Source organism: Micromys minutus (genome assembly GCF_963924665.1).
Source record: "Micromys minutus genome assembly, chromosome: 31".
Lineage (NCBI taxonomy): Eukaryota > Metazoa > Chordata > Mammalia > Rodentia > Muridae > Micromys > Micromys minutus.
In genome coordinates this window covers 14,683,148-14,707,792 of record NC_137966.1, presented here as the reverse complement: position 1 = coordinate 14,707,792, position 24,645 = coordinate 14,683,148, and the positions used below count along the sequence as shown (strand labels likewise).

Here is a 24,645-nt window from a genome sequence, read left to right as displayed (position 1 = left end):
CCCCTTGGCTTCTGCATTTGGAGCTGTGTTCAGGGCATGAATGTCTGTGCTGCTGTAAGGCGCCTCTCCATCCCTGCCCTCCCTGCTGTCCCGCACCGAGCTCCAGCTTGCTTGTGACAGGTGCCTTTGTTAAGGTTCTTCATCCTTACCTCTTAGCCTGCATATGTCCTCACGTCCAAAGTCACTTCTCGTGGGCAGCGTGTCGCTCGGTCTGACGGAGGCGGCCACTTGTTCCGGCTGCAGGCCCTGGTTCAAACATGTCACAGTCTGTCATCTCCCCGTCTGCTTTCCCTTCCCACTCTCTATCTTTCATCCCTTTGTTCCTATTTTCCGACTTTTTGCGGATTTGTTGATTATTTTTGTGGCTTTTATTCTCTCCCCTTTTACTAGCTGTAACTGTCTACGCTCTGCTCATTGGATTACTTAGTCATTGCTTGTCTCGTTAGCTAAGGCTTTGAGTCATTCTTTGTTATTTTGTTTTTGTGGTCATTTTAGGATTTATACTCTGTGTGTGTGTGTGTGTGTGTGTGTGTGTGTTTGTGTGCATGTATAAGACTTGAGTGACCGCCTCTGTTCACCTTCCGGTGATACTAATTTAACCTTCAGAGAGAGCTTTCCAACAGGATTCTACCACCAACACCCACTGCTATTGTCATACTGATTGCCTTCATACATCGGAAACTATATGATTTGAAGTTCACTTCCTTTTAAGAGACCTAAGGGCCAGTGAGATGTCTCGGTGAGTCAAAAACACCTGCCAGGCCAGCCTAATGACCTGAGTTTAATCCCCCAAGCACAGGGGTGGGAGAGAACTGACTCCACAGAGTTGTCATCAACCTTCACATATGCACTGTGGCACACACACACACACACACACACACACACATGCACGCACTAAACTGATTTTTAAAGATAGTTAAAGCAGAAAGCAGCCCTTTGCTGCTCAGTAGACTTGCAGAGTTGTCATCAACCTTCACATATGCACTGTGGCACACACACACACACACACACACACACACATGCACGCACTAAACTGATTTTTAAAGATAGTTAAAGCAGAAAGCAGCCCTTTGCTGCTCAGTAGACTTGCAGACTCCCGTGCTCAGCTTTCCTTCCTCCTCAACGCTTCCTTCACCTTCTCTAGGAGCAGCTTGTAGGGGGTGGAATCTCTCAGCGTGTTGCCTGCTAATGTCTATTTCCCCTTTAGTTGAGAGCATGGGGCTGACAGGCTAGGGCCCTAAAGATGTTCTGTCTCCCCATTTGCCTCATTCCCCAGGGCTAGTCCTCCTCTGCTTCTCTAACACATCTTCATTCCGTTTCTTTTCCATTCATCACGACTCTTGACCCGTCTAATTAGGGTGGCGTCATTTTCTTCCCATTTCTTATGCTTGAGATCTGCTGAGTTTCTTGTATCCACGGGTGTGTGGGCTTTATCAACATTTGAAATATGTTTCATATGCACTATCTTCTGGTGCTTAGGTTACACGTGTGTGACATGTGTGTTACACTGGCTGAAGTTGTCCCTTGGGTCACTGGTGCTTTGTTCCCTTTAGTTGTTTTCCGAGTTCGCCTTCATCTCCGCTCCCACTGCTGACTTCATACACATACCCGTTTCCTCTTCAGCAGCTTCTGCTGATAAACCTGCCAAGTGCTTTTCTAATGGTGTAAATGTAAATTCCTTCCCGGTTACCTTTTGCGTGATTTCTGTATCGCTTTGCAGTTTCCATGGGAATGATACAGAACATCCTGAAGTAGTTTATACCAGCCTTGCCTCAAGCAAAAGCATCCAAGTGAACATTCTGCTCCCCTGTGCCCTGCCTGCTCCCTGCAGTTGCTGATGCCTCAAAATTACACCTTTATACGTCTGAATCCAAAGTTTGAGCTGACAATATTTTAAATGTGATAGTCTCAATTCACAAGAAAATAAAACATAGGAGCGCAAGCCAAATCCCCAGTATTGCTAGCTTTTAGACTAATGGCTTTTAAAATGCATGTGTTTCTTGTATAAGACAAACAGACAAACAGAAGGATTGTAAATCAGCTACAGTCACATAAACTTTTGAATTGGAATTTAAAGGGATCTTTCTTTTTCCTATGTCAGGCTTCAAGGGTCCTGGGATGTGATGTTCCAGAACCTGCGAAGTTCTGTTTCACACTCTGTAAGGCAGGGCCTCCCACACACCAGGGGAGGCCAGTGCAGTGTGCCCGGGTCTCCACTTCCCCTCAGAACATCAGTGCTACAGCATGTGGCTCTTCACACAGCAGCATGATCTACTTCACAGCAGAGTGACCTTCCTCATACGAAGTGGCCTTCCTTACAGCAGGGAGACCCGCGACATGGAAATGACATTCCTCAGAATGGGGCAGCCTTCCTCACTGTAAGATGCCCTTCTTCACCGTGTTGTGGCCTTCCTCACATAACTTTTCTCACAGTGGAAGGTCATTCCTCATGGATTCTTGTGAATCTGTCTTCATACGGCCATGAGAAATCCCTGGCCTGCGTTCTTTTGGTAAAGACCAGTCCTGTGGCCAGTAAAGGATTCAGGAGAGGGGACACAGACTCCTCGGATGATCTATCAGGTGCAGATCTGGTGGGGACCTCTGGTAGCTGTCCTCTGTGGTACAGAAAGCTTCTGGATTACAGTGCTTGGGTCATCCGAGTGGCCATCTTTATTTGAGACATTTTCTCTTCACCTCCAGTCACCCTGGGATATGGGGAGCAGGCAGCAGCCTGTGCTCGGCACTGAAAGAGCCCCCGTGGTACAGCTTCCAGACCTTACACTCCAGCCCAGAGTGTCAACTCTTAGTCTCCAAGAGCTAATTACCACGATCCCTAGGTCTGCTCTGCTCCTGGAACATGGGGGCCTTGTTTGTGCTGAGGCCCCACTGTCAATGTGTGTCATTCCAGGGAGGAGCTTGGCGCTGTCATGCCCCAATGGTAAGCAGTATTCTGGCATAAGAACGGTGACTCCACCCCACACACTCTGGAGCCTGAGGTTTGGACCTGCCTTGGACGTACATGCACCACCTTTCTTTGAGCTCCAGGTGGGGCCGGTCTACAGACAGCCAGCGCCTGGCCAGTGGCAAGGACCGTGGCAGGGCAGAGTCTTCAGTGGTCGCGTCAACATGTGGCACTTGATAATTAAGAATGTAATTCTCAGCTGGGCCATGATGGTGCACGACTTGAATCCCAGCAACTCAGGAGACAGAGGCTGGTAGATCTCTAAGTTTGAGGCTACCCTGGTCTACACAGTGAGTTCCAGGTCAGCCAGGGCTACACAGAGAGACTTTGTATTTAAAAAAAAAATTAAAAAGAAAGAAAGAAGAAAAAAATTATCCTTCAGGATGGCAACAAGGTGCTTCCTTTATGGCCAACCCCAAGCATGTGGTCATTCTGTTTCGGGAGGGGGAGGCTGGGGGTGATCAGACTTCTCTGTTCTTTGGACATTCTCATCAGGGACCAGTTTGAGAATAGCCCAGACCTGTGTCTCCCCAAGATGTGCCACCCTTCAGGTCCCCAACTAGGTATCTTTGCCCTCTGCTTTTCCTTGTGGTTTTTCTCAGGTAAGACAGTCTCTTTGCAGAGCATATTTGCAAACCGTGACCCTAGGTCTGGCCTACACAGGGCCTGTCGAGACACTTTGTCACTGCTGTGTGACGAGCCACCATGCTGGACCTCAGCAGGCTGCCATGGCAGGAACTCTTAGTGCTCTCTTGTGCTTTATGGGATAAGATGTTGCCACCCCCACCTTAGCCACACTTAAACACAGCAGCCCTCCCTTGTGACCCTGGGGCGCCTCACCGCGAGGCTGCAGTTCACAGAACAGACCCCGCTGGACAGTCAGGCCTGGCCCCTCAGATCAGGAAGGCCGGTAGTCACTGCTCACAAACACTGCCTTCTGTGTTATATACTCTCATTTTTATCTGGCATAGGAAAGCCCACGGGACTGGGGTGGGGGACTTCTCCCTATAGAACCCAGTTTCTAGTCCCCTCCCCCAGAAACTGCCTCACTGGGCTGAGGTCAATTCCCGAGTCTCAGCGTTTCCCTCTGTAGTACGTTGTACTGCGCGCACGCTGATGGACCTTGTATGGATCCGAAACACCATGACTGCGCAGGTGCTGTTCCAAACCGAGCTGAGGCGATGTCTTCCCCAGTTCTGTAATCCTTTGCCAGGACTCATGTGGCCATGTCCACCCTCCCTCAGTCCTCTGCTTTTCCAACCTGCTGGGACATCTGGGAGTGCCAAGGGCCTGTCACTGTCCTGTGCTCAGTGAAGTTCTGGACCACTCCTCTGTGGATGGCATCTCTGGTTGGGACAGGGTCTTCAAGATGTGGAGTTCAACACCGATTCCCAGAATCTGCCCAACAGGGGACAGTGACAAGGGCTACAAATGGAGCTCAGGGTGGTGGTAGCAAGCCAAGTAGGTTTCAAAGAGAAGGTTGGGACTGGCAGACAGAAATCTTGCAATGACCTCTGTCTCTTGGCACAGGGCTACTGGGACACTTTTCTTTGACTAGTTGCTTATTCTGTTGGCAAACAATTAAAGGGGGAGGAGCGCCCCCCACAGAGCGAGGTGGAGGGTGGCCTGAAGCATCCTTAAGTGAAAAGCTTGGCTTCTGTCCTATTCTAAGCTGTTTATTTTTCTTGAGATCACATGGATGGTTCAAGTAGCAGGATCCCTGTGTGGGGTGGAGCAGGACACATGGAGGAGCCCAGGGCTTGGGGGGAGGTGTTCCAGCAGGGGCTCCACACCTATGAAAATGGGGTGAGTTGACAAATGGGCTCCTTAAGTGTCCCATAGCCAAGGTGAAATTGCAAGGGGATTGTGCCTAAGAAGCAGCAAAGGATTGAAGCTCCAATGTCCCAGCATCCTTCCAGCCCTATCTCTGCCTCCTTTACTTTCTGCTCCTGTTTGTTCAGAGCCACTGCTGCTGTGACCCCTGTCCCCTGATTCCAGTTTCTCTATGTCCTATGCCACAACCCTGCGTGGCTCTGCTGGAGACCCTCAAGAGGCCCAAAGCACCCCAAGGCTGAGGATCCCAGCAGTGGGTAGGAGGACCCGAGGCGGATCATGCGTGCTGGATGGCAGGCCACTGGCAACTCAGGGAGCCATGAGCCCACAGTTTCAGCAACCACCCACAGTTTCACTGGTTCCTGTATCTTTAGATTCTTCATCTGTTCACAAGTGTTTAAAGATGTCTCCTTCAACGATAGTTTATACTCTTGCCTAAAGATGTCTCCTTCAACGATAGTTTATACTCTTGCCTATAGAGGGTTTAAAAAGGGAACTAAAAACTTGCTTTTGCTTCAAAAAAAAAATAACCTGTTCACAGAAGTCCCCCAGCCTGGGCCAGTTGCACATACACAGGGCTGGAGAGCAGATTGTTTCATCCTGGCCAGGGCACCCCACCCCCACCCCAGTCAGCCAAGGCTGGTGATTCAAAGGCCCGCTTTTGTCCCCACAGACTCAGCCAGTGCCCAACCCGGTGGCCTACTACCTGCACAGGTCACCGTGGTGGTTCCACCGCTTTGAGACGCTCAGCAACCACTTCCTGGAGCTCCTCGTGCCTTTCTTCCTGTTCCTCGGACGGCGGATGTGCATTCTTCATGGGGTGCTGCAGATTCTTTTTCAGGTAGGCCTTGCCAAGGTGCCACCACTCAGGGTCCCCCATGTGTCTACAGAAGACAACAGCCTGCCTCATCATTTCTGGGCTAGAGACCTTCCCAGCTCCATCTCACCTCCCTGCAGGGACCCCCACCGTGTCCAGTCCGGTCTGGATTCCAGGGTCCCCTCATCAGCTTTCATGAGCCCACGTTCTTACTCTTGCCTCGTAACCCTGACTGGCCTGAAACTCGTGATCTGCCTGTCTTTGCTTCCCGAGGGTTGATAGCACAGGCACGTTCCACTCTGCTTCGCCCTCATCCTGCTTTTCTGGTCAGGGTCTCAGTGAGTTACCCAGGCTCCTCTTAAACTTATGGTCTTCCTTCCTCAGCCTCCCCAGCAGCAGAGATGAACTTCACCCCCTCCAGGCCAGGGTCACCTTGTGGTTTTGCTTTTCCATTCTCAGTCATGAATGGATGTTGACCGAGGCTGACATGTTTTCCTGTCAGTCAGGAGAGGGTCGCTGGGTAATTTTTTCCCCCTTCGATATGTTAATGACATGAATTCCATTATTGCTGCCTGGGTTGGGCAAGTTTCATATTCTAGAATAAACTCGGCTTGGTCATGCTGCGGATATTTTAATATATTGCTGGAGCTAATTTGCCAGTGTTTTGTTTTAGATTTTGCATGGTTGTCAGTGAAAGAGACCTGTCTGTAGTTTTCCAGCCCAGGGTAAGCCTAGTGTGGATTCCCTGTCTGGGCTCATTGCCCCATGCTCAAAAGACAAGCCCCTGTCTCTGAACAGTCCATGGAGACCCCAGCAGAGCCTGGGCAATGCTGGGTGTGCTTCCGAGCAAAGCTTTGAGAACCTTGCAGTGGCCTGACCCCTGACTGTGGGACGTCCTCAGAGCAGCTTTGGCTGGGAATAAATATGTCTGTTTCAGCTGTTTTCAAATTTACTGGTGAAGGGGGGAGAGGGGACACCATGTTCTCCTCGGTGCAAAGTCTAGATTCATGAGCCTGTCTCTCCTCCCCATGTCCCTCCTCTCTACGCAGAGCTGGGTTTAAATCAGGACTGGCTGTGAGCAGATTTTGAGCCTCCCTGGCACCTTTGCCACAGTGACCTTTGGCTACTAAGCCATCTCCGGTCCCTCCCTGTTCACCAGGACCCAGTGCGCTAATAGGTCAGCTCCATTTTGTTCTGTATTTTAATCAGGATACTTCTAGAAGCGATGCAGAGATCACAGAAAATTCCTTGGGCCCCGGGTCCCCGCTAAGATCCAGTTCACACTGATGGGGTGCACAGTGGCAGGGTGACAATGTTCGTGACTAAGTCCGCGGAGCGTTCTCTGGGTTTGGACAGTGGTGACTGTGTATGCCCCATTGCTGTTAGGCCTTCCTCCCCTGAGAGTCCTCGGTGAACACTGACGGGTTCATCTTCCCCCGCACTGACCCCTGACCTTCAGTCTTGCCGAAGCATCCTGGAGTTGGGACCACAACTCTCCAGCCATCTTTCTGGTCAGCTTCTCTAGGTCCGTGTTTGAGGCTCCTCACATCTCCCTCCCTGTGGCTTAACTACTCATCTCCCCTCAGAGCCAACATCCCCATGGAGTGCCTGTTTCCCACGCATTTTCTGAAGGCCACAGGCAGTGCTAATCTGGAGATGACAAAAAGATGTGCCCTACTGGCCCCCCACACCCAGACCCCACCCTGCCTGGGAAGCAGGACCATCCAGCTGGATGAGCCAGACATGGGGGAAGAGCCAGAGCCTCAAGTGTGTCTCCATCTTGTTCTGACTCGTGTATTAGGTTGGATAGGGTAGTGGGGACCTGTTTGACCTAGAAAGGAAGTTGGTGCCTAGACTGGACCTTCCAGAATATCACCCAGAGTCTCAGGGAGTGGGGACCAAGACAGGCACATGTGTTCCACACTAAGCACCCATGTTTGCAGAGACCAGGGCTGCCATGATGCTGGGGATGGTTTCCTGCAGAGCCGGCTGCACAGGTGCCAGAGGCAGGCATCAAGAGTCTGCATCTGGGCATGCCTCGAGTGCCGGGGTCTCCTCCTCCTGTGTATAAGGGGCTGTGCAGCAAGCTTCTCCCAGCTACCCTAGAAAATGAAAAGACCTACACCATACCCTCCAGGACCTACCAGCCACCTTGAGCCATCCTTAACTCCTGTAGTCCTTGTAGAGGCAGCAACGCGTCCCCAGCATTTATTCTGTCAAGGAGGGGATCCCTGGCTAGCAGTCGCCACCTGATTCTCACGGTGGAGACCATGGAACTGGCCACATCAAGTCTAGAAGAAAATAGAGATATGCAGGGCTGTGGCTTCTCCCCAGGCCTGGTCCCGTGTCCCCAGATCCAGCTAAGACTTCCTGTCCATCAAACAGAGTTGAGTCTAGGATTGGGCTGAGAAGGGCTTGGCCTCTGCCATCCCAAGAGCCGATGTGGAAGGTGTTGGGAGTGACTTCGTGCGGCACTGTGGCCAGCGCCCACCACGTCCTGGCACCTGAGTGCAGCCTGGTGTGGAGCCGCACTGTGTCCTGACTCACCGGTTCCTGTGTTCCTTCCTGTGGGCCGGAGCTTGAGTTCACTCACTTCCTCCCACACTCAGTTTACACAGCTGCTCCTAGGATCCCTGCAAGGCGGCAGGAGGGGATGACCCCGGAAGGGGCGGGATGGTCAGCCTCCGCTGCTGAGCTAGGTCAGGACATCCGAGGCCCACCACGGTATCAGCGCTCACCAAGGAACAAGAAGGAGGTGGGGTCGGGCCTGAGACTCAGCAGAAGGAAGGCAGGGGAGGATCTTGGGAGAGGCAGCTTTCAGGTTGAGTCCACTATAAAAGGCCTCATGAGGCTACCTGGATTCCTTGAGAGCACACACATTCCCTCTGCAGAAGATCCCTGTGTCTACATGCATGTCCTCTGTGAAAGGTCCCTGTGACTACATGCATGTCCTCTGTGGAAGGTCCCTGTGACTACATACGTGACCTCTGTGAAAGGTCCCTGTGACTACATACGTGACCTCTGTGAAAGGTCCCTGTGACTATATGCATGTCCTCTGCGGAAGGTCCCTGTGACTACATACGTGAACTCTGTGAAAGGTCCCTGTGACTACATGCATATCCTCTGTGGAAGGTCCCTGTGACTACATGCATGTCCTCTGTTGAAGGTCCCTGTGACTACATACGTGAACTTTGTGGAAGGTCCCTGTGACTACATACGTGAACTCTGTGAAAGGTCCCCGTGACTACATACGTGAACTCTGTGAAAGGTCCCCGTGACTACATGCATGTCCTCTGTGGATGGTTCTTATGACCACATGCATATCCTCCGGAAGGTCCTCTCAAGCCCCTGCCTCTCCTATGGAAGCCTGCCTGCAAGAACGTGTCCTCTGTGGTAACTGCAAGCCCAGCAGGGACATCCAGGAATCCCCCCCTCTTCCTTTTGGGGTCATGTTGCATCTGCCTGGAACATCTGCTGTAGCCTCTCTGGGGCTAAATTCCACCACCACACGTTCGTCTTCCTCTGCCGTCCCCGAGCCTCGCCCGCTCCCCAGCACAGGGAGGGCCCTGCTCCAAGCCGGTCATCTGCAGAGCACACTGAGGACTCTGCCGGCCAGGGGTAAACACAGATGGGCTGTGACGAGATTCATTTCCCTCCGAGGAGATGGCTGCAGTGACGCTAGGAGGAAAACAAGAAAGATAAGATCCCTTTGGACCTTGTGCTGCAAGATGAACTCCAGCCTTACGAAGCAAACAGGCTGTGTGGGGAGGGGCTCTGAGCCCTGAGCGCAGCCACCATCCGCCCACCTGGGCAAAGCGTCACAGGCTGTCCTCGGTGCTTTATTAGAATCAGGATTTCACCTGGTGACGGTTAACCTGCATCGCCACCTTGGCTCTAGGTGACAGATTCGCTCCAGGAGACATATGCGTCTGAGCTTGTCTGTGAGGGTGTTTCAGAGAGAATTAATTGAGGAAGACCCACCACCCTGAACATGGGTCACACCATCCCACAGGCTAGAGTCCCAGACCGAATGAAATGGAAAGAGAGCTAAGGACCAGCATCCTCTTTCCCTCTCTCTCTCTCTCTCTCTCTCTCTGCTTCCTGTTTCCCTCTGCCACGCTTTCCCCTCCGTGGTGGCACGTGTGCCCTCAAACTGTGAGCCAAACCCTTCCCTTCTTAAGTTGCTTTTGTTGGCTTTTTCATAAGTGCATACAAGTGGGCTCTGTGGGTCTTGGTTTTCTGAGATTTCCCACCTATGTGCAGGGGAATTCTGAAAATGGGTTCATACCAGAGGCCCGCACCAACAAAGCCATGAGCTCTTTGAGGGGGGGTCTGTTATTCATTGCTCCCCAGGAATGAAACCATGGCTGTCGCCTAGGCATCTGAGGAGGCCTCGTGCAATGCAGGATTCTAGGCCATCAGCAGTTCAGTTCACTGAGCCTGCCCATGGGGAATATTGACCCCCCCCCACCCCAGCTCATGGCTGTAGGACATTACCCCAACCTCACCAGAGCAGGGACAGACAAAAGTCTACAGCAGATAGACCTGGTATCTCAGCAGAGCAGTCAGCCAGAGCCTCACCTCAAGGTGTTACAACCTCCCTGCTCAGATCACCAACTGTCCTGTGAGCCATCTGTCCCTCAAGAAGGTGCTGACTATGCCTTTCAAGGCAGCAGGTTCTAAGACTGCAGCCCAATAGGATTTCTGGTAACTGTGCAGTGACTGGGTGCCACCTCAGGCCTTACTTCTGGCAGCAGTGAGCAGTGTCTGCAGACACACAGAGCCTGAACAACACTTTTCTACGCCTTGCTAACCATGAAAATAGCCAAGATTGGGGGAAGAAGGAATGAAGGGCTGCCACGTGGCCCTGGAAACTAAGTGGAGAGGATCCTGGCACAGGAATGTGCGCCACAGGTGTAAATACAGTTCATGCATTTGGTCCACAGAGGAGAAGCCAACAGGGTGCACAGATTAGAAGGGAGCAGCAACCCAGCCTGTTGCACCATGGGAAATCTTAGGATCTGCCACATGTGGGCTGGTAGTCAGGTCCCAGTCCAAACTCAAGGAAGGACCAAGGACCATGGAAGCCAGTCGGCTTCGTGCTGGCTTTATCCACAGACCAGGGACACCCACAAGCCTGAGCAGGAAGAGGTGGGCATCCAGCTCCAGGAAAGGTAGTTCTTTCCAGACCCTTGGTGGGTAGGTGATACCCAGGGTCTCATCATTCTGGCTGGTTTTCAAATGCTTCTTTTCTGAACCTGCATAGACACCCCCAAAGCATTCAGTCAGCTAGTTAGACATAGACAGCCCGGCCAAGTCAGGTTCCACATATGATGCGAATTCTGTCATATCAAAGTAAGCCAAGCGTGCAGCACACACCTGTAGCCTCACCCTCGGGAAGTTGACACCGAAGATCTGGGAGTTCAAGGACAACCTGGGCCTAGAAACCCTGTCTCAAAAACAGAGGTCTGTGTGACAGGCTAATTCCTACACCCATTGTTTTCAGCGATCACAGTCATGGTACATTCTTTATTACTGTAAAGAATTTTAAAGACTTAAAATCTTCAAAGATTTTTAAAATATGTGTACAAGGTGGGAGACTGTGCACGTGTGAGTGCAGATGCTGTGGAGTCCAGAACAGGGTGTCAGATCCCCCGGAGCTGGAATGACAGGCAGGTTAAAGCACATGAGGTGGGCGTTTGGAGAAGTTGGGTCCTTTACAAGAGCCCCAAAGACCTACATTTTAATATGTTTCACCTTTTAAGCCCTGTGCACTGGCCAGCTCCAAGCTTACAGAGAAATCAGGTTCTGTCTGAAGAGTGTTTTATTTTGTTCTTTACGGTTACTAGATGGGCATCTCTCACTTTTTGTCTCTCACTTTTTTTTTTTAATTGGATATTTTCTTTACTTACATTTCAAATGTTATCCCCTTTCGTGGTTTCCCCTCTGGAATCCCCCTTTCCCCTCCCCCTGCCTCTATGAGAGGGTTCCCCCACCTACCCACTCCCTCCCATCTCCCCACCCTGACATTCCCCTACACTGGGATATTGAGCCTTCACAGGGCCAAGGACCTGTCCTCTTCTTGATGCCCGATAAGGCGTATCCTCTGCTACATCAGGGTCTCACTGTGTAGAGCAGGCTGACCTCAAACTCACAGAGCTCTGCCTCCTGAGAGCTAGGATTAAAGGCTTGCGCCACCACACCCAGCTCACCAGTTTCTATGGGGTTTGTTGTTGTCTTGCTTTGCTTTGCTTCTTTGTTGTTTTCGTTTTTGTTTTTTAAGATAAACTTCCTCGTGTGGCTGAGGCTAGCTTTGAACTTCCAGCCCTCCTGCTCCTCTCCCCGAGTTCTGGGACATGCGCCACCACACATAGCTACTTGACAGCTTCTTCTGGCCCCTTGGAAGGGTGTCCTTTCCGTGTTCTGTGTCACACATCGCTCCAGCCGTGTGGCTGACTGTCCCTCTTCTCCCTGCTCTTCCACATGACGCGTCATTCTCAGTGGTTGTGGAAATTGGATCCGTGCCTGTGTGGCTTCTTCCAGCCGGTTCTGGTCTTGATTTCCCGAGCTTCTGTGGTCTGACACTTACTGTTATCCCTAATTGAACTCTAGGAACTGACTTCGTGTTCCCTGCTCCAGGACTCCGTGTCATGTGGATGAGTAACATTTTAAACGCGACACATTTTAATGGATGTGTGAGGGTGGGCACAGCCCCACCCCCACCCCACTCAGGAACAGAGCTGAGGCTGAGCAGGAGAAGGCGGAGCATTGAGATGCAGCTACGAGGCGCGTCCGGTCCTAGAGTGAGGAACATAAACAAGCCACTCCCTCAAGTCCCCCTAGTTGGGGACAACAATAAATGCACAGGTCACAGACGCACAAAAAGCCACAGGTGCAGATGAAACCAGAAGCCAGTCATCTTTCTGGGAAACCATGGGCTGGCCCGGGCTGCTGTGGAGGACACAGTACGAATGCTGTACGCAAGTTTCAATTGCTGCAGCCCCTGCAGGTTTAGGGAGTATGGGAGTCCACACTGACTGTGGGCACCTCCTTATAGGTATGAGGAAGTATGGGGAGCCCGCACTGACACTGTGACTGCCTCCTTATAGGTAGAAGCAAGTGAGAAAGCAAGGCCCTTTTTGCCAAGAGTGTTGGACCCTGGTGCCATTGAGACATGTTTTGATGAAAGCTAGGACATTCCTTCCTCACTGACCCTGGCCTCTGCCTTCCTTGGCTGTGTTTTGCACCTGGCCTGAAAGTGGTGCACTTCACGGTCCAGTCAGTCCAGAGCCGAAAAAGAAAGAAAGGTTGGAACCCCTTGGGTTCGTTCACTGGCCCTCAAGAAAAGGTGGACCCATATGAAAATAATGCCCAGCTGTCCGGTGAGGTTTTATACTGCAGACCGGGACAGTCACAGAAGGTAACAGGCAGGCTGGTAGAGCTTCTAGGAACAGAGGGGGATGCCCAGATATCCTCCACAGCACCCCATGGAACCAGGGCCTGCATTGCTTGGTATGAGGGAGCAGTCTTACTGAGACCATGGTCAGGAGCTCTCCTAAGTCTTTCTCTGTCCCCCGGATTCCCAGGCACAGTTCAACCAACTTCTTACATCTCCCTTAGATTCTGGGAAGTCAGAGCTGCCTCCTCTGCCCTCGCCCCACCCTACTCTTTGCTCCCCAGGTCATAGTAGACCTAAACAGAACCTGTCTGCCCAGCTATCATGACATGTTCATCCACAGTGAATACCAAAAAGGGAGGGGAGAAGTAGCTGGCCCTGCACCCATAGAAGTCTCACTGTGGAGTGGGTAGAGCCTTCTCAGATAGTATAGAAAGCTCGGTTGTAAACTGCATTATCTCAAACCTTCCAACCACCCAGTGACGAGGTGGGAAGCATGTGACCATGGTGTACCTAGCCAACAAGGGTTGCTAGGAAACCTTCATACTCCCTCAATGAACCACCCAAGTGTCCAGGGGGACAAAAGAGGGTGAGACACCTCCGAGCAGCAGGGTCTTGATCAGTGCGGGCGATCAGCTTGAGGCTGTAAGCCAGGTGGCAGCACCATATGTTAATAGAGTTGAGCCCCACTTGGAGTGTGAAACCCCGTGGCTGCCATCTTGGATAGTAGTCAGGGGGCCACCATAGGCCTTCCTCATGGCTCAGCGCATGCGCTTCAGGATAACCCTCCACAGTATCCCAGAAGCCACCCTGTAGCTCCCATTCTGTGAAGCTCGAGAAAGCCCAGTATCATCGGAGTGTGAGGGGTGCTCACTGCCTTCAGGCTCCACAGAGTGTCTCAGAGTAGAGGGTGTCTGCTGAATGTAACCACGTGGTGTGAGCCTCACTGGAAGCCACTCAGCTGCACACAGTGCAGGTGTGTTTTGCCATGTGATCAATGTATCCATTCATCTGTTTAAAGGTCTAGGCTGAAGCCAGGCTTCCCAGCCTCTGTCCCTCTCGTTTGTGACTCCTGGCTAGCTGCCACCACCTTCCAGGGCTCAGCCCTCAGTCACTGTGTTGTCTCCTGTTCCTGTTTTGCTTTTTGTGAACTCCAGGTCCCTCTGGGTTCTCATGCCCCACCTCTAGGCAAGGTCTGTTCCTTAAGCCCTTCCCACAGGCCTGCCTTATCCCAGAGCTACCACCATGCTATGTCCCAGGGAGACTAGGATGCTCAGGCTACCACATGGCTAGATCAAGTCAAAGCCTCCCCACTCTTTCCTGGACTTGGCAATCCCTGTGTGTGTTCTTCATCCGCCTGTAGCAGGCTCTGCACCTGGGGTCTCGGTGGGACCTACACATTCAGGGAGGACTGGAGACCAGAGCCGAGAGAGTGGCAGAGAGCCTCTGTGGAGCATTTGCTGGGCTACTAAGGCGTGGGCACCCAGCACAGAGACATAGAGGGAGACAGCCCTGGGTCCCAAGCATATCACAGTGTGAGCCTGCACCCACAGGTAATCCTCATCATCAGTGGGAACCTGAGCTTCCTGAACTGGCTCACCATCGTGCCCAGCCTTGCCTGCTTCGACGATGCAGCTTTGGGATTCCTGTTTCCCTCAGGACCTCGAGGCCTAAAGAAGCAAGTCCTGGAGATGCAGAGGGAAGATACACAAAGGGTCCATCCCAAGCCAAGATACTTAGGTAAACCAGCAACGCATTGCCCTACCCCCCACCAGCCCCATGACCCTCCTGCCTCGTGAATGTGCAGGAAGGTAGGGTAGCCAGAAGGTCACAGCACTCAGAAGAGAAGGGTGGGTACCATCGGCTGAGGGAGGGAGCATCTACTATCTAGGATCCTTTATCAGGCCAGGGATAAGGTCAGTTGTCCCCTTAGACACTCACTCTCTGGGTCCTCTGCTTAGACAGTCACACTTCATTCTTCACACTGGCTTCAGGAGATGCTCTTATCTCTGGCATAACAGGTTGTGGCTCAAGGCACCTTCCCCAGCCCATGGGTTGGGAGGCAGCAGCTCACATGGCCAGCTGGGTGTGTCTGTAGGTCTTTCTGAGCCTGGAATAGCAGAATAGCAGCCACGGTTTTCTGAAGGGATAGTGCAGCTTTGCCCTGGGATCAGGAGCCTGGCTAATGAGACCCAATCCCCCCACCCCTACCCTCGGACTAGGCTCCCTGGTTCGGCAAGTGGTCAACATCTCCCTGGGCATCCTGGTGGCCTGGCTCAGCGTACCCGTGGTTATCAACCTACTAAGCTCCAGGCAGGTCATGAACACCTCCTTCAACCCACTCAGGATCGTCAACACCTACGGGGCCTTCGGAAGGTATGGGCCAGGCATCCTGGCTGGGCACTGGGCTCTACCCTGCCGTCCATCCCGATGCCCTTCTGGGGAAGCATGGGCTAGAGGCAGCACCCTCTCCGCCTGGGGGAAGGTGGGGACTGTGGACTCACTGACCTTCTTCATCTCCCCTAGTATCACCAAAGAACGGACTGAGGTGATCCTGCAGGGCACATCGAGCCCCAACGCCAGTGCACCCGATGCAGTGTGGAAGGACTATGAGTTCAAGTGCAAACCAGGGGACCCCTGGAGGCGGCCATGCCTCATCTCTCCGTACCACTACCGCCTGGACTGGCTAATGTGGTTCGCAGCTTTCCAGGTACCTGCCACGCGCCTCTTCAGGCAGACAAGCCCTGCTCTGCATCCATGCTCTTTGCAAAGGGTGCTCAGACTCCCGCCAAGAGGGTCACAGAATGGGGGGGGGAACCTTTCCTTAGAGTTGCATCCCACCCAAGGCACTGAACAGACCCTGCCTTGACCTAGACCTGCCTGGAAAAGGTTCCTGAGATGGCTCGGGTCTCCTGAGGCCCGGGCCTGTGCCGTTGTCGTGTGAGATCCAATGCCTCTGTCTTTATCCCTCTCACAGTCACACCTAAGGCTAAGGTAGTAGCCAGGTAGGAAGCACTTCTGGGCCCGGTTCATGAGTGAGTGACCCTCAAGTGAGACACCCCCAAAAAGACCTGGAAGTAGGCAGCTCCTGGAAGGTGAGGGCCCTCAGAGGACCCCAACCCTGACACCGATGATCATGTCATACTCCAGCCAGGCTGTGGATCACAGGAGAGGAGGTGGTGTGTAGAGTCAGGGGCCACACCATGGTGGGTACCAGCTTACTGGGGAGTAGCTGTCCCCGAACCCAACCTCACAAGCACTGTCCTTCCAGACTTATGAACAAAACGAGTGGATCATTCACCTGACCGGTAAGCTCCTAGCTGATGACGCTGAGGCCCTGTCCCTGCTCGCCCTTAACCCCTTTGAGGGCAAGGCTCCCCCCAGGTAAGAGTCCTTATTCACTTTAGTCTGTGATCAGTGGTCAGTATCCACTAGGGTCTGGGCTGGGCACCCTGATACATGATGTGGGCATTCAGTAGCCAGAGACTAGACTGAGCAGTCCTGAACTGGCCCCGTCCCTCCCCTATGCCCTGCCCACCATTGATGCTGACAAAAAACACGGTCCTGTCTCTCCCTGGAGAAGCCTCGGGACAGCTGCACCTGGAGCTGCCCACAGCTGTCGGGGCTGACAGAAGGGGCGCCAAGGGGCAGCGAGCAGCTGCAAGTGTGGCAGCCCAGGCAAGGGATGCAGCCAAGTGTCTCCTCACACTGCCTACTGTGGCACTGAGGATGTAGGGACATCCCTCCCCAAGGACCACCAGCCTCACTCCTTTTCTCCCTCCCCTCTGTCCAGTACCCTGCAGCCACCAGAGATCTGCACTAGCCACACGCGGAAATGGACACACATTCCTAGGTTTGCTAGTAACCAAACATCTCTGACACAGCTCTGTGTCCTTCCAGACTCAGGAGAGTTTTCACTGGCCAGCCGCTTGGCTGTTGTCTTGGGTCTGTGTCCCACCTGCCAGGAATAAGTGGAAAGCCTGGGCTTAGGATGAGGTCACCTGATTGAGCCAGAGGCTCTGTGGGTGTGGTCAGGTGTACCTTGTGGAAACAGCCTGCAGGCAGATACTGCAAGTGTGACGATACAGACCCAGCTGCCTTTTGTGTGACTCAGTACAGAATTGGTGCTTCCTATTGGTATATATGCAGGGCAGTCGAAATACACTCAGTGCTACAGAGCACAGCCCAGCAGCAGGGCCAACGCCACACTCTGCCTGGTTGCAGAGCTGAACATGACCTCAGCCTGCCCCCACTGCCAGCTGTGACTTTTGTCAAATGACTGGTTACTCTGGAGTCTCTCCACATGGGAGGATGGGTCAGACGCCTCCCTACCCTGCCCTGAGCCTGAGGTGCTGCCCATAAAATAAACACAGGAGCTTTGAACAGCGGGGAGAGGGGCCTAGCGAGGGCCCCCAGGGCCCCCGGCCTCAACCTTCAGTAGCACCAAATTTTCTTGCTGCCTTGCTTCCTGTCTGTGGAGATGAAACAGCAAATGCCCAGAAAGGAGCCGCTGGAGAGACAGCAGCAACAAGTGTAATCCTGTCAAAGCCACGAAGCAAATGGCCCCACTCAGCAGGAAGAGCAAGGAGCACGTGGACTTCACTCTGAGAGAGAGAGAGAGAGAGAGAGAGAGCGAGAGAGAGAGAGAGAGAGAGAGAGAGAGGGAGAGGGAGAGAAGCCAGTCACTGGAAGGCCCTGTGGTGGCTCAGACACCCCAGCAAGCAGTGCCAGCCTGGCTTCATGTAATCAGTGGGGACCTTAGACTGCCATCTTTACCTGGTAGTGCCAGGGTGCCAGATAGAGAGTCTGGGCTTCTAGCATGGGGTTAGGAGAAACCACACAACTGAAGGTTCAGCTACCACTTGAACACCCAAACTGCTAAGAGAAACACCAAGACCCAGGAAGACACTGAGCTGATTGGGAAAAGACTGTCGATGGCTGATTCTCCCCGCAGCAATGACGGGGTGATTATGAACACGACTCATGAGAAAAAAAAAAAGAACAGAAGACAGAGAACCGAAGGAGTTGGCTCTCAGAAGCGAGCAGCGTAGTCCCTGGGGTAAACCGTTGGGTGGGTAGTGGGGAAGCTGGGGCGTGAAGAAGGCAGCAATGGCTGCCTAAGCACCCAGCTGAGCTCCACAGCAGAGTGTAGAGTTAGAACAGACACAGGATCCAGACTGGGCGTCTGCAGAGTCCCTAAGGGAGAGTCCCAGCTGAGGCCACTAGTGAAAATGTCCCAAAGGTTGTGGAAGCCCCCCGACCTGAGAGGTCAGAAAGGGACCCCCAGATGGCAAATTGTGGAGAAATGCACACCAAGGCACAGGAAACATCTAGAAACTTTAGACAGTGAAGGGGCTGAGCAGCCAGAGCCGCCAGCTCACCACTGAGGGCCAAAGGCCAGTCAGATCCAGATCTCAGCTGTTCAGCAAGGCTGAATGACCAGAGGACACTAGGGATCTCCGTTTTCCTACCTCCCCAACACTACAAGTGTGTACCACTATACATACATACGTACGTACGTACATGTGTGCGTGCGTACATATGTGTGTTCTGGAGATCAAACTTAAACACTATACCTACTGATCTATGTCACCAGCCTTCAAAAAATAAGAGGGGCTAAAAGAGAAAAGGGGGGGCTGGAAAAATGGCTCAGCGGTTCAGAGCACTTGCTAATCTTGCAGAGGACCCAGGTTTGAGTCCCAATGCCCACTTGTGCCTCACCATCATCTGGAACTCCAGTTCCAAAGGACCCAACACCCTCCTGACCTCCACTGGCGTCAGGCACACGTGTGGTACACACGCATACATGCAGGCTCACCTCAAACCGATACGGACCAGTCAGAAGTGAACCGACAGAAAAAGCCACGCTAACCGTAAGAATGACTTCCATGCAGATCGCCAGAGGCATGGACTGGAGCACCCTTACTAAAGGATGTTCACCATGACAACACTGAAATATGGCGAGAAAATGGTAGAGTTGGAAGCAGCTGCTGTGAGCCCACAGCGGGAGCACTCACTTCCCTCACACACAGTGTGGAACATCAGGCACCCGGACGGAACATGGCACTGCCAAGCAGCAGGACTAGTCGGTCACCTAGGATGTGACACCCATGTGAGACCAGCAGGGTGTGTAGGAAGGATCTGAACAGGGAGAAGCAGGAGGTTCCATCAGAGAGACAGATGCCATTCGACTAGAAGGAGAGGAACCACCCCCCCTCTCCTTGTGGCTGAAACGATGAGAACTGACTGCGTGAACACCTTAAAGCCAGCAGAGCACTGTCGGGATTGCTGAGGAGGGCTCCACAGCCTCCCCGGAGGACTCTACTCAGCAGGCCCTCGAAAACAAAAGCCCAGCTGAGCCCAGCCACAGGGCAGCCATTTAACCCAGTATGAGACCCATCACTATAAAACGCACAGAGTCACAGCAGCTCTGACAGCCAAGAGCCTACGGCGGCTCAACTGCCCTTCCCCTGGAGGCTCAGCTCCCAGACCATAGGACATGTCTGCCTCAAGGTGTTCTTGCCTTGGGTACTGCTTACTGCCCAGCAGCACAAGGTCTGTGTCAGCAGCAAGCATCTCGAAGGCCGTGCTGAGTGGAAGAAGCCAGTCCCGAGGGCCACATGTCCAACAGTTCCATTTTCTTAACATTCTTGAGGTGACAAGAATACAGATGGTAAGGGAGGGGTGATGAGACCGGATGTCCTGCTGGGCGTGTCTATCAGGTCCTAGCTGCTGGGCGTGTCTGTCAGGTCCTAGTTGGCATAGCCAGTATTGTTTTGGAAGATGTTGGCAATTGAGTCTGATCTGAAACACCACTCGGTGTCCTTTCCTGCTTTCTGTCACTGATGAGTCCCATGACCCAGCTTACAGGCCATCACTGAGGGAAGGCCATGGCAGGAGCTTCAGAAGTGGAGGCAGAAGCTGAAGCAGAGACCACAGAGGAACACGGAGACCCATGGGCTTGCTCCCCGTGGCTTTCTCAGCTTGCTTGCTCCTACGACCCAGGACAGTGTGCTTGGGAGCAGCGCCTCACACAGTGTGCTGAGCTCCCACACCTGTCATTAGTCAAGAAAATGCCCCACAGACACACCTATAGACAGTCTGATACAAGCTATTTACAGGTTGATGCTCCATCTTCCCAGGTGACACTACTTTGTGTCACACTGATAGAAACTAACCAGCACAGCCAGGTTCTAGAACTTTCCAGGGGTGGTGTCAGTCTTCCTAAGTACTGTCTCAGACCTGACAGTGAAAGCACCAGGCCCTGGCTCTTTCCCAACCTCCCAGGCCCAACACTGGGCACCTGACCAGGACACCACCACCACCACCACCACACACAATTTAGCTAAAGCAGTGTCCAGGCCCTGCAGCCCTAGGCCTTCAACCATATTTTGAGAAGAAAATGAAAGCAAGAAAAGATGGAGTGATCACTCTACAGGGGCCTTCCCAGAGGCCCTGCATCCCTGCCCTCCCCAGCCTTGGGAAATGTAAGGGTCAGGACCCCAGATTCAGGAGAGGAAGGAATCTGTAGCAATTTCCCAAGGCACAGCCTTACTTACTCTATCAGTGCCCACCTGTCAGGTCCAGCATGGCTCTGCCCATGACCCCCCAACCTCACCCTCCCTCAGGGGCCCTTACACACTCAGGTTTGCACACCAAAAGAAGGAAAGATGGCAGCTCCACCCACAACCAGTGATGCCTCAAGACCCATGCCCCAAAAGGACAGAGCATGTTCCTCCCATGCCCCAAAAGGACAGAGCATGTCCCTCCCATGCCCCAAAAGGACAGAGCATGTCCCTCCCATGCTCCAAAAGGACAGAGCATGTCCCTCCCATGCCCGAAAGGACAGAGCATGTCCCTCCCATGCCCCAAAAGGACAAAGCATGTCCCTCCCTAGAGGCACGAGGCTTGCTGCATCCTGCACACACCCTGGTAGGACAAGTTGGAGAGGGTAGCTCATGGACACAGGGCATCCCTCAAGTCCTAAGATACAGTATGGAGCCCAAATGTACGTGGTTTACATCCCAGATCTGTAACAGGCCTGGGAATGTTTTGATCCTGAAGCTGATGGGGCTCCACCCACGGATCACAGGGGCCTAGGCCTGCCTTCTGGGATGTAGAGGAGCCTGGGGGAACCAGACAGCAGGCTGACACTTTGTGCTCTACAGGTGGATTCGAGGAGAACACTACCGATACAAGTTCAGCCTCCCCGGTGGCCAGCATGCTGCCCAGGGCAAGTGGTGGATACGCAAGCGAATCGGTCCTTACTTCCCCCCACTCCGCCTTGAGGATTTGAAGGACTACTTTAAGACTCGGGAGTGGCCACTGCCAAAACCCCCATCGAGACACACCCTGAAATAAAGACCAGAGACTAACTGCACTTCTACCCGTACTTTGTGCTGTGGCCACGGGACCCACACAGTGACCGGTCCTGCCAAGAAGAGATTTGAAAAAGGTTGTGCTTCCTAGCTGTCAGCCTCCTGCCTCTGTCTGTCCCCGTCACCTTGCTATCCCTTTCCTGTCATGGAGAAAAGACACAGTCACCCCCATGACCACACAGTGGAGTTCAATGGAGACCTCCCCTTTAACTGCAGGACAGTGGAGTTCAATGGAGACCTCCCCTTTAACTGCAGGACAGTGGAGTTCAATGGAGACCTCCCCTTTAACTGCAGGACAGCAGTTTCTCACCATCCTCTCCATCACAGGCACCCACCCACCCTGTCTCCAGTACCACACCGCTACCTGTATCCAAGTCAGAAGAGGCCACTGCCCATATCTGGATGATGGTCACTTGGGGACCCTTTCTTAGTCTAGGCTACAGTAGCAACCCCAGGGGGCCTCAGATTCCCTAACCTAGGGGCACAGTCAGTCCGGCAGCCAGGTCTCCATCACAAGTCCAGTGTGGCAGCACCAAATCATTACCACTGATGTCCCTCAGCATGGTCCCTCCCCAGGACCCCTTACACATCACCCAGGTGTGCATGTGCGTGCAGACACATGCACACACACACACACACACACACACACACAGAGAGAGAGAGAGAGAGAGAGAGAGAGAGAGAGAGAGATGAATCCTTGCATGCTCCAGTGTAGGATATATGAAAAGTGTGGCTAGAAGCCCTGTCACCAGCTCGTGTACAGCCTCACATGGGTGACCTATGGAGAGCCAAGCAGAGCCATGTCAGTGGGAACCTTGGCCAGCAATGCTTAAAGGCTTTACTTCACAGAGCGCACAGAACTGCCCCGGCTCACCAGCCACAGGGACAGCAAAGACTCTAGGAATACTTCCCCATCCCCCTTCTTTCTAAGCGTGGTGTCTGGAGCCCATGTTGCCCGCCCCTGGGCCACACTGCAGAGAATCCCAGAAGGGATAACAAAAAAGGTTCAGCTGAGGAGGCTAGTCGAGGGGGGCACAAGTGTAGTCTGTGCAGAGCACCCCCTCAGCCTGTCTGGGGGGGTGGCCAACCCAGGTGCAAACAGAGAGCCCGTGTTCCAGCTCCCAAGGAAACAGGGCACCCTGTGTGTGTCAGGGACAGACGAGCCTCAGAGCAATGAGGCTGGAGCCAGCAAGTCTGCCATGACCACCACAGGAGTGACTGGCGGCCTGAGCAGCCCTTCCTGGGGGTGGAGTGGGGCCCTCAGCAGGGACAGCAGCTGCCTGAGTATTCTGGTGACCCAGGAGAGTGGCACCTAGATGCCCACACTAGACCATACCGTGAGCCCTCCACGCCCTTGCCAAGTTGCCAGGACCAGTCTCAGGGCTCAGTAGGAAAAGCCTCAGGCCCCTAGATACAGACTTCTGGGCATTGGTCCAACCATGTGCCCCTCCTTCACAAGAATCCTAGGGAGGGGGCTGCTGGTTCAGCAGAGCTAAAAACAGTGTTGGAGCCTGTGTAGGGGACAAGAGCTGTGGGAGAAAGCCAGGCCCTGGGACAACCAGAATCTACCAGAATGCCTCTTGTAAGAGAGACAGAATCTGCCAGTCAGGTTGTAAGAGGACAGGTAAGAGCTGGTTCTTTTGGTACAGGGTCTCTCTATGTAGACCAGGCTGACCTTGAACTGAGCTGTTAAAGATGGGGGCCACCATCCCCAGCTGATTCTTGATTCTTACAGATCAACAATGTCCCAAGGTCAGGCAGCCAGCCCCATGTGGTAGCTGCTGTCATGAGCCACTCTGGAAGTAGGAGGAGGGCAGCAGTAGTGCCACATTGAGTGGAGGGTACAGGGAGGTGCCCATCTGATGACACTGGCCCTCAGGCCAGCAGGGTCCAGTAGGAGTGTCAGTGAGCAAGCTGGAACAATATCGGTGGCCAGTTCCTTCCCTTGGTAAACACAGCAAGTCTCATCACCGCCCCATGGACCCTGGTTATTGTGCTAGCTGGTGGCCTTAGGGACCCACGAAAGAGACTTAGCAGCCCTGACTGTGAATGGCCCAGCCCTACTCAGGGTAGGCAGGTCCTGACAGTGGTGAGTGGTGACCTCAAGTCATAGGGCTGGCAAGAAGCTGAGCAGGTAAAGATGCCACCAACCCCAGGATTCACATGGTGGAAGGAAAGGACCAACTCCCACAGTTGCCCTCTGACCCCCACATGCACGCTGTGGCACACATGTACACGCACACATGCGCACGCACACACACACCCAGGTATGCACGCATGCGCACTAAATTCTAAAATGTAGCTTTAAGAGCTGACATCGGCTCCAGCCCTGACTATGTCCAGTTTGCTGCTTCTTTCTCTCTCTGCTCTGAACTCTTCCAGATGTGTCACTCCCTTATCCACAATGGAAAACTATCTTCAATCAAGGGGAAAAAGAAGGAGAGAGGGAGAGAGAGAGGGAAGGAAGGAAGGAAGGATGGATGGATGGATGGACTCCAGGGCTGGAGATGGCTCAGTGGTTAGCAGCACTTGCTGCTCTTGCAGGGAACTGTGATTCAGTTCCCAGCACCCACATGGAAGCTCAAGAACCAGGGGATCCAGTACCATCCAGTAACCTCTCCTGGCCTCAGGCACCGTGGATGCATGGGTAGTACTTACATGGATACTTTCAAAACACTCATACACATAAAATTGCTTTAGTGAAGAAGGTGAGCTCTAGAGCTGAGGCAGAGTACTTGTCTGAAATGCATGAAGCCTCGGCTTCTATCCGAGGAGGAGGAGACGGTGGTGGTGGTGGTGGTGGTGACGATGGTGATGATGTGGTAGTGGTGACAGAAATGAAATAAAGCTTCTAAACCAAAGAGCTAACACTGAAGAATTCTTAAAAACAGAAGCTTCATAATTGGCACCTCGTCCCTTTGTTGAATGCATGGGTTAGAGCCACATACAGACACTGCCCAGAGCAGCATCCCCATAGTGATAAATGGTAAGGCAGAGTACGAAGCCAGAGCTTCACAGGACATGAGGTCCCTCCTGACAGGCCGCAAGAAAGACATAGCAAGACAGGTCGCCAGTACTCGATGCCGGTTGCAGAAGACACACAAGGGTGAATCAACACTGGAGACCCCACACACACCTCTCAAACCTGCCCCGTGTTTTGTGCTTTCTATGCCACGATGCCTAACCCACCACTAATGGGACCACAAAGCTTCCTGCAGGCAGTGACTCTCAGCATTTATGAGCATTAGCAGCAGACATC

General features: G+C 53.1%; 1 protein-coding gene across 1 annotated transcript in view; it reads left to right on the top strand.

Annotated features, from left to right (window-relative positions):
* The window catches only part of LMF1 (lipase maturation factor 1), a 49,925-nt gene extending 25,760 nt beyond the window's left edge, over positions 1 to 24,165 (top strand). The window contains exons 3-8 of the mRNA XM_080942486.1: positions 5,469 to 5,636; positions 14,562 to 14,748; positions 15,231 to 15,384; positions 15,535 to 15,718; positions 16,280 to 16,392; positions 21,177 to 24,165. Of these exons, the coding sequence (XP_080798612.1) occupies positions 5,469 to 5,636; positions 14,562 to 14,748; positions 15,231 to 15,384; positions 15,535 to 15,718; positions 16,280 to 16,392; positions 21,177 to 21,369 (999 nt within the window). The 3' untranslated portion in view covers positions 21,370 to 24,165. The remainder of the gene's footprint in view (positions 1 to 5,468; positions 5,637 to 14,561; positions 14,749 to 15,230; positions 15,385 to 15,534; positions 15,719 to 16,279; positions 16,393 to 21,176) is intronic.
* Positions 24,166 to 24,645: the final 480 nt, after the last annotated feature.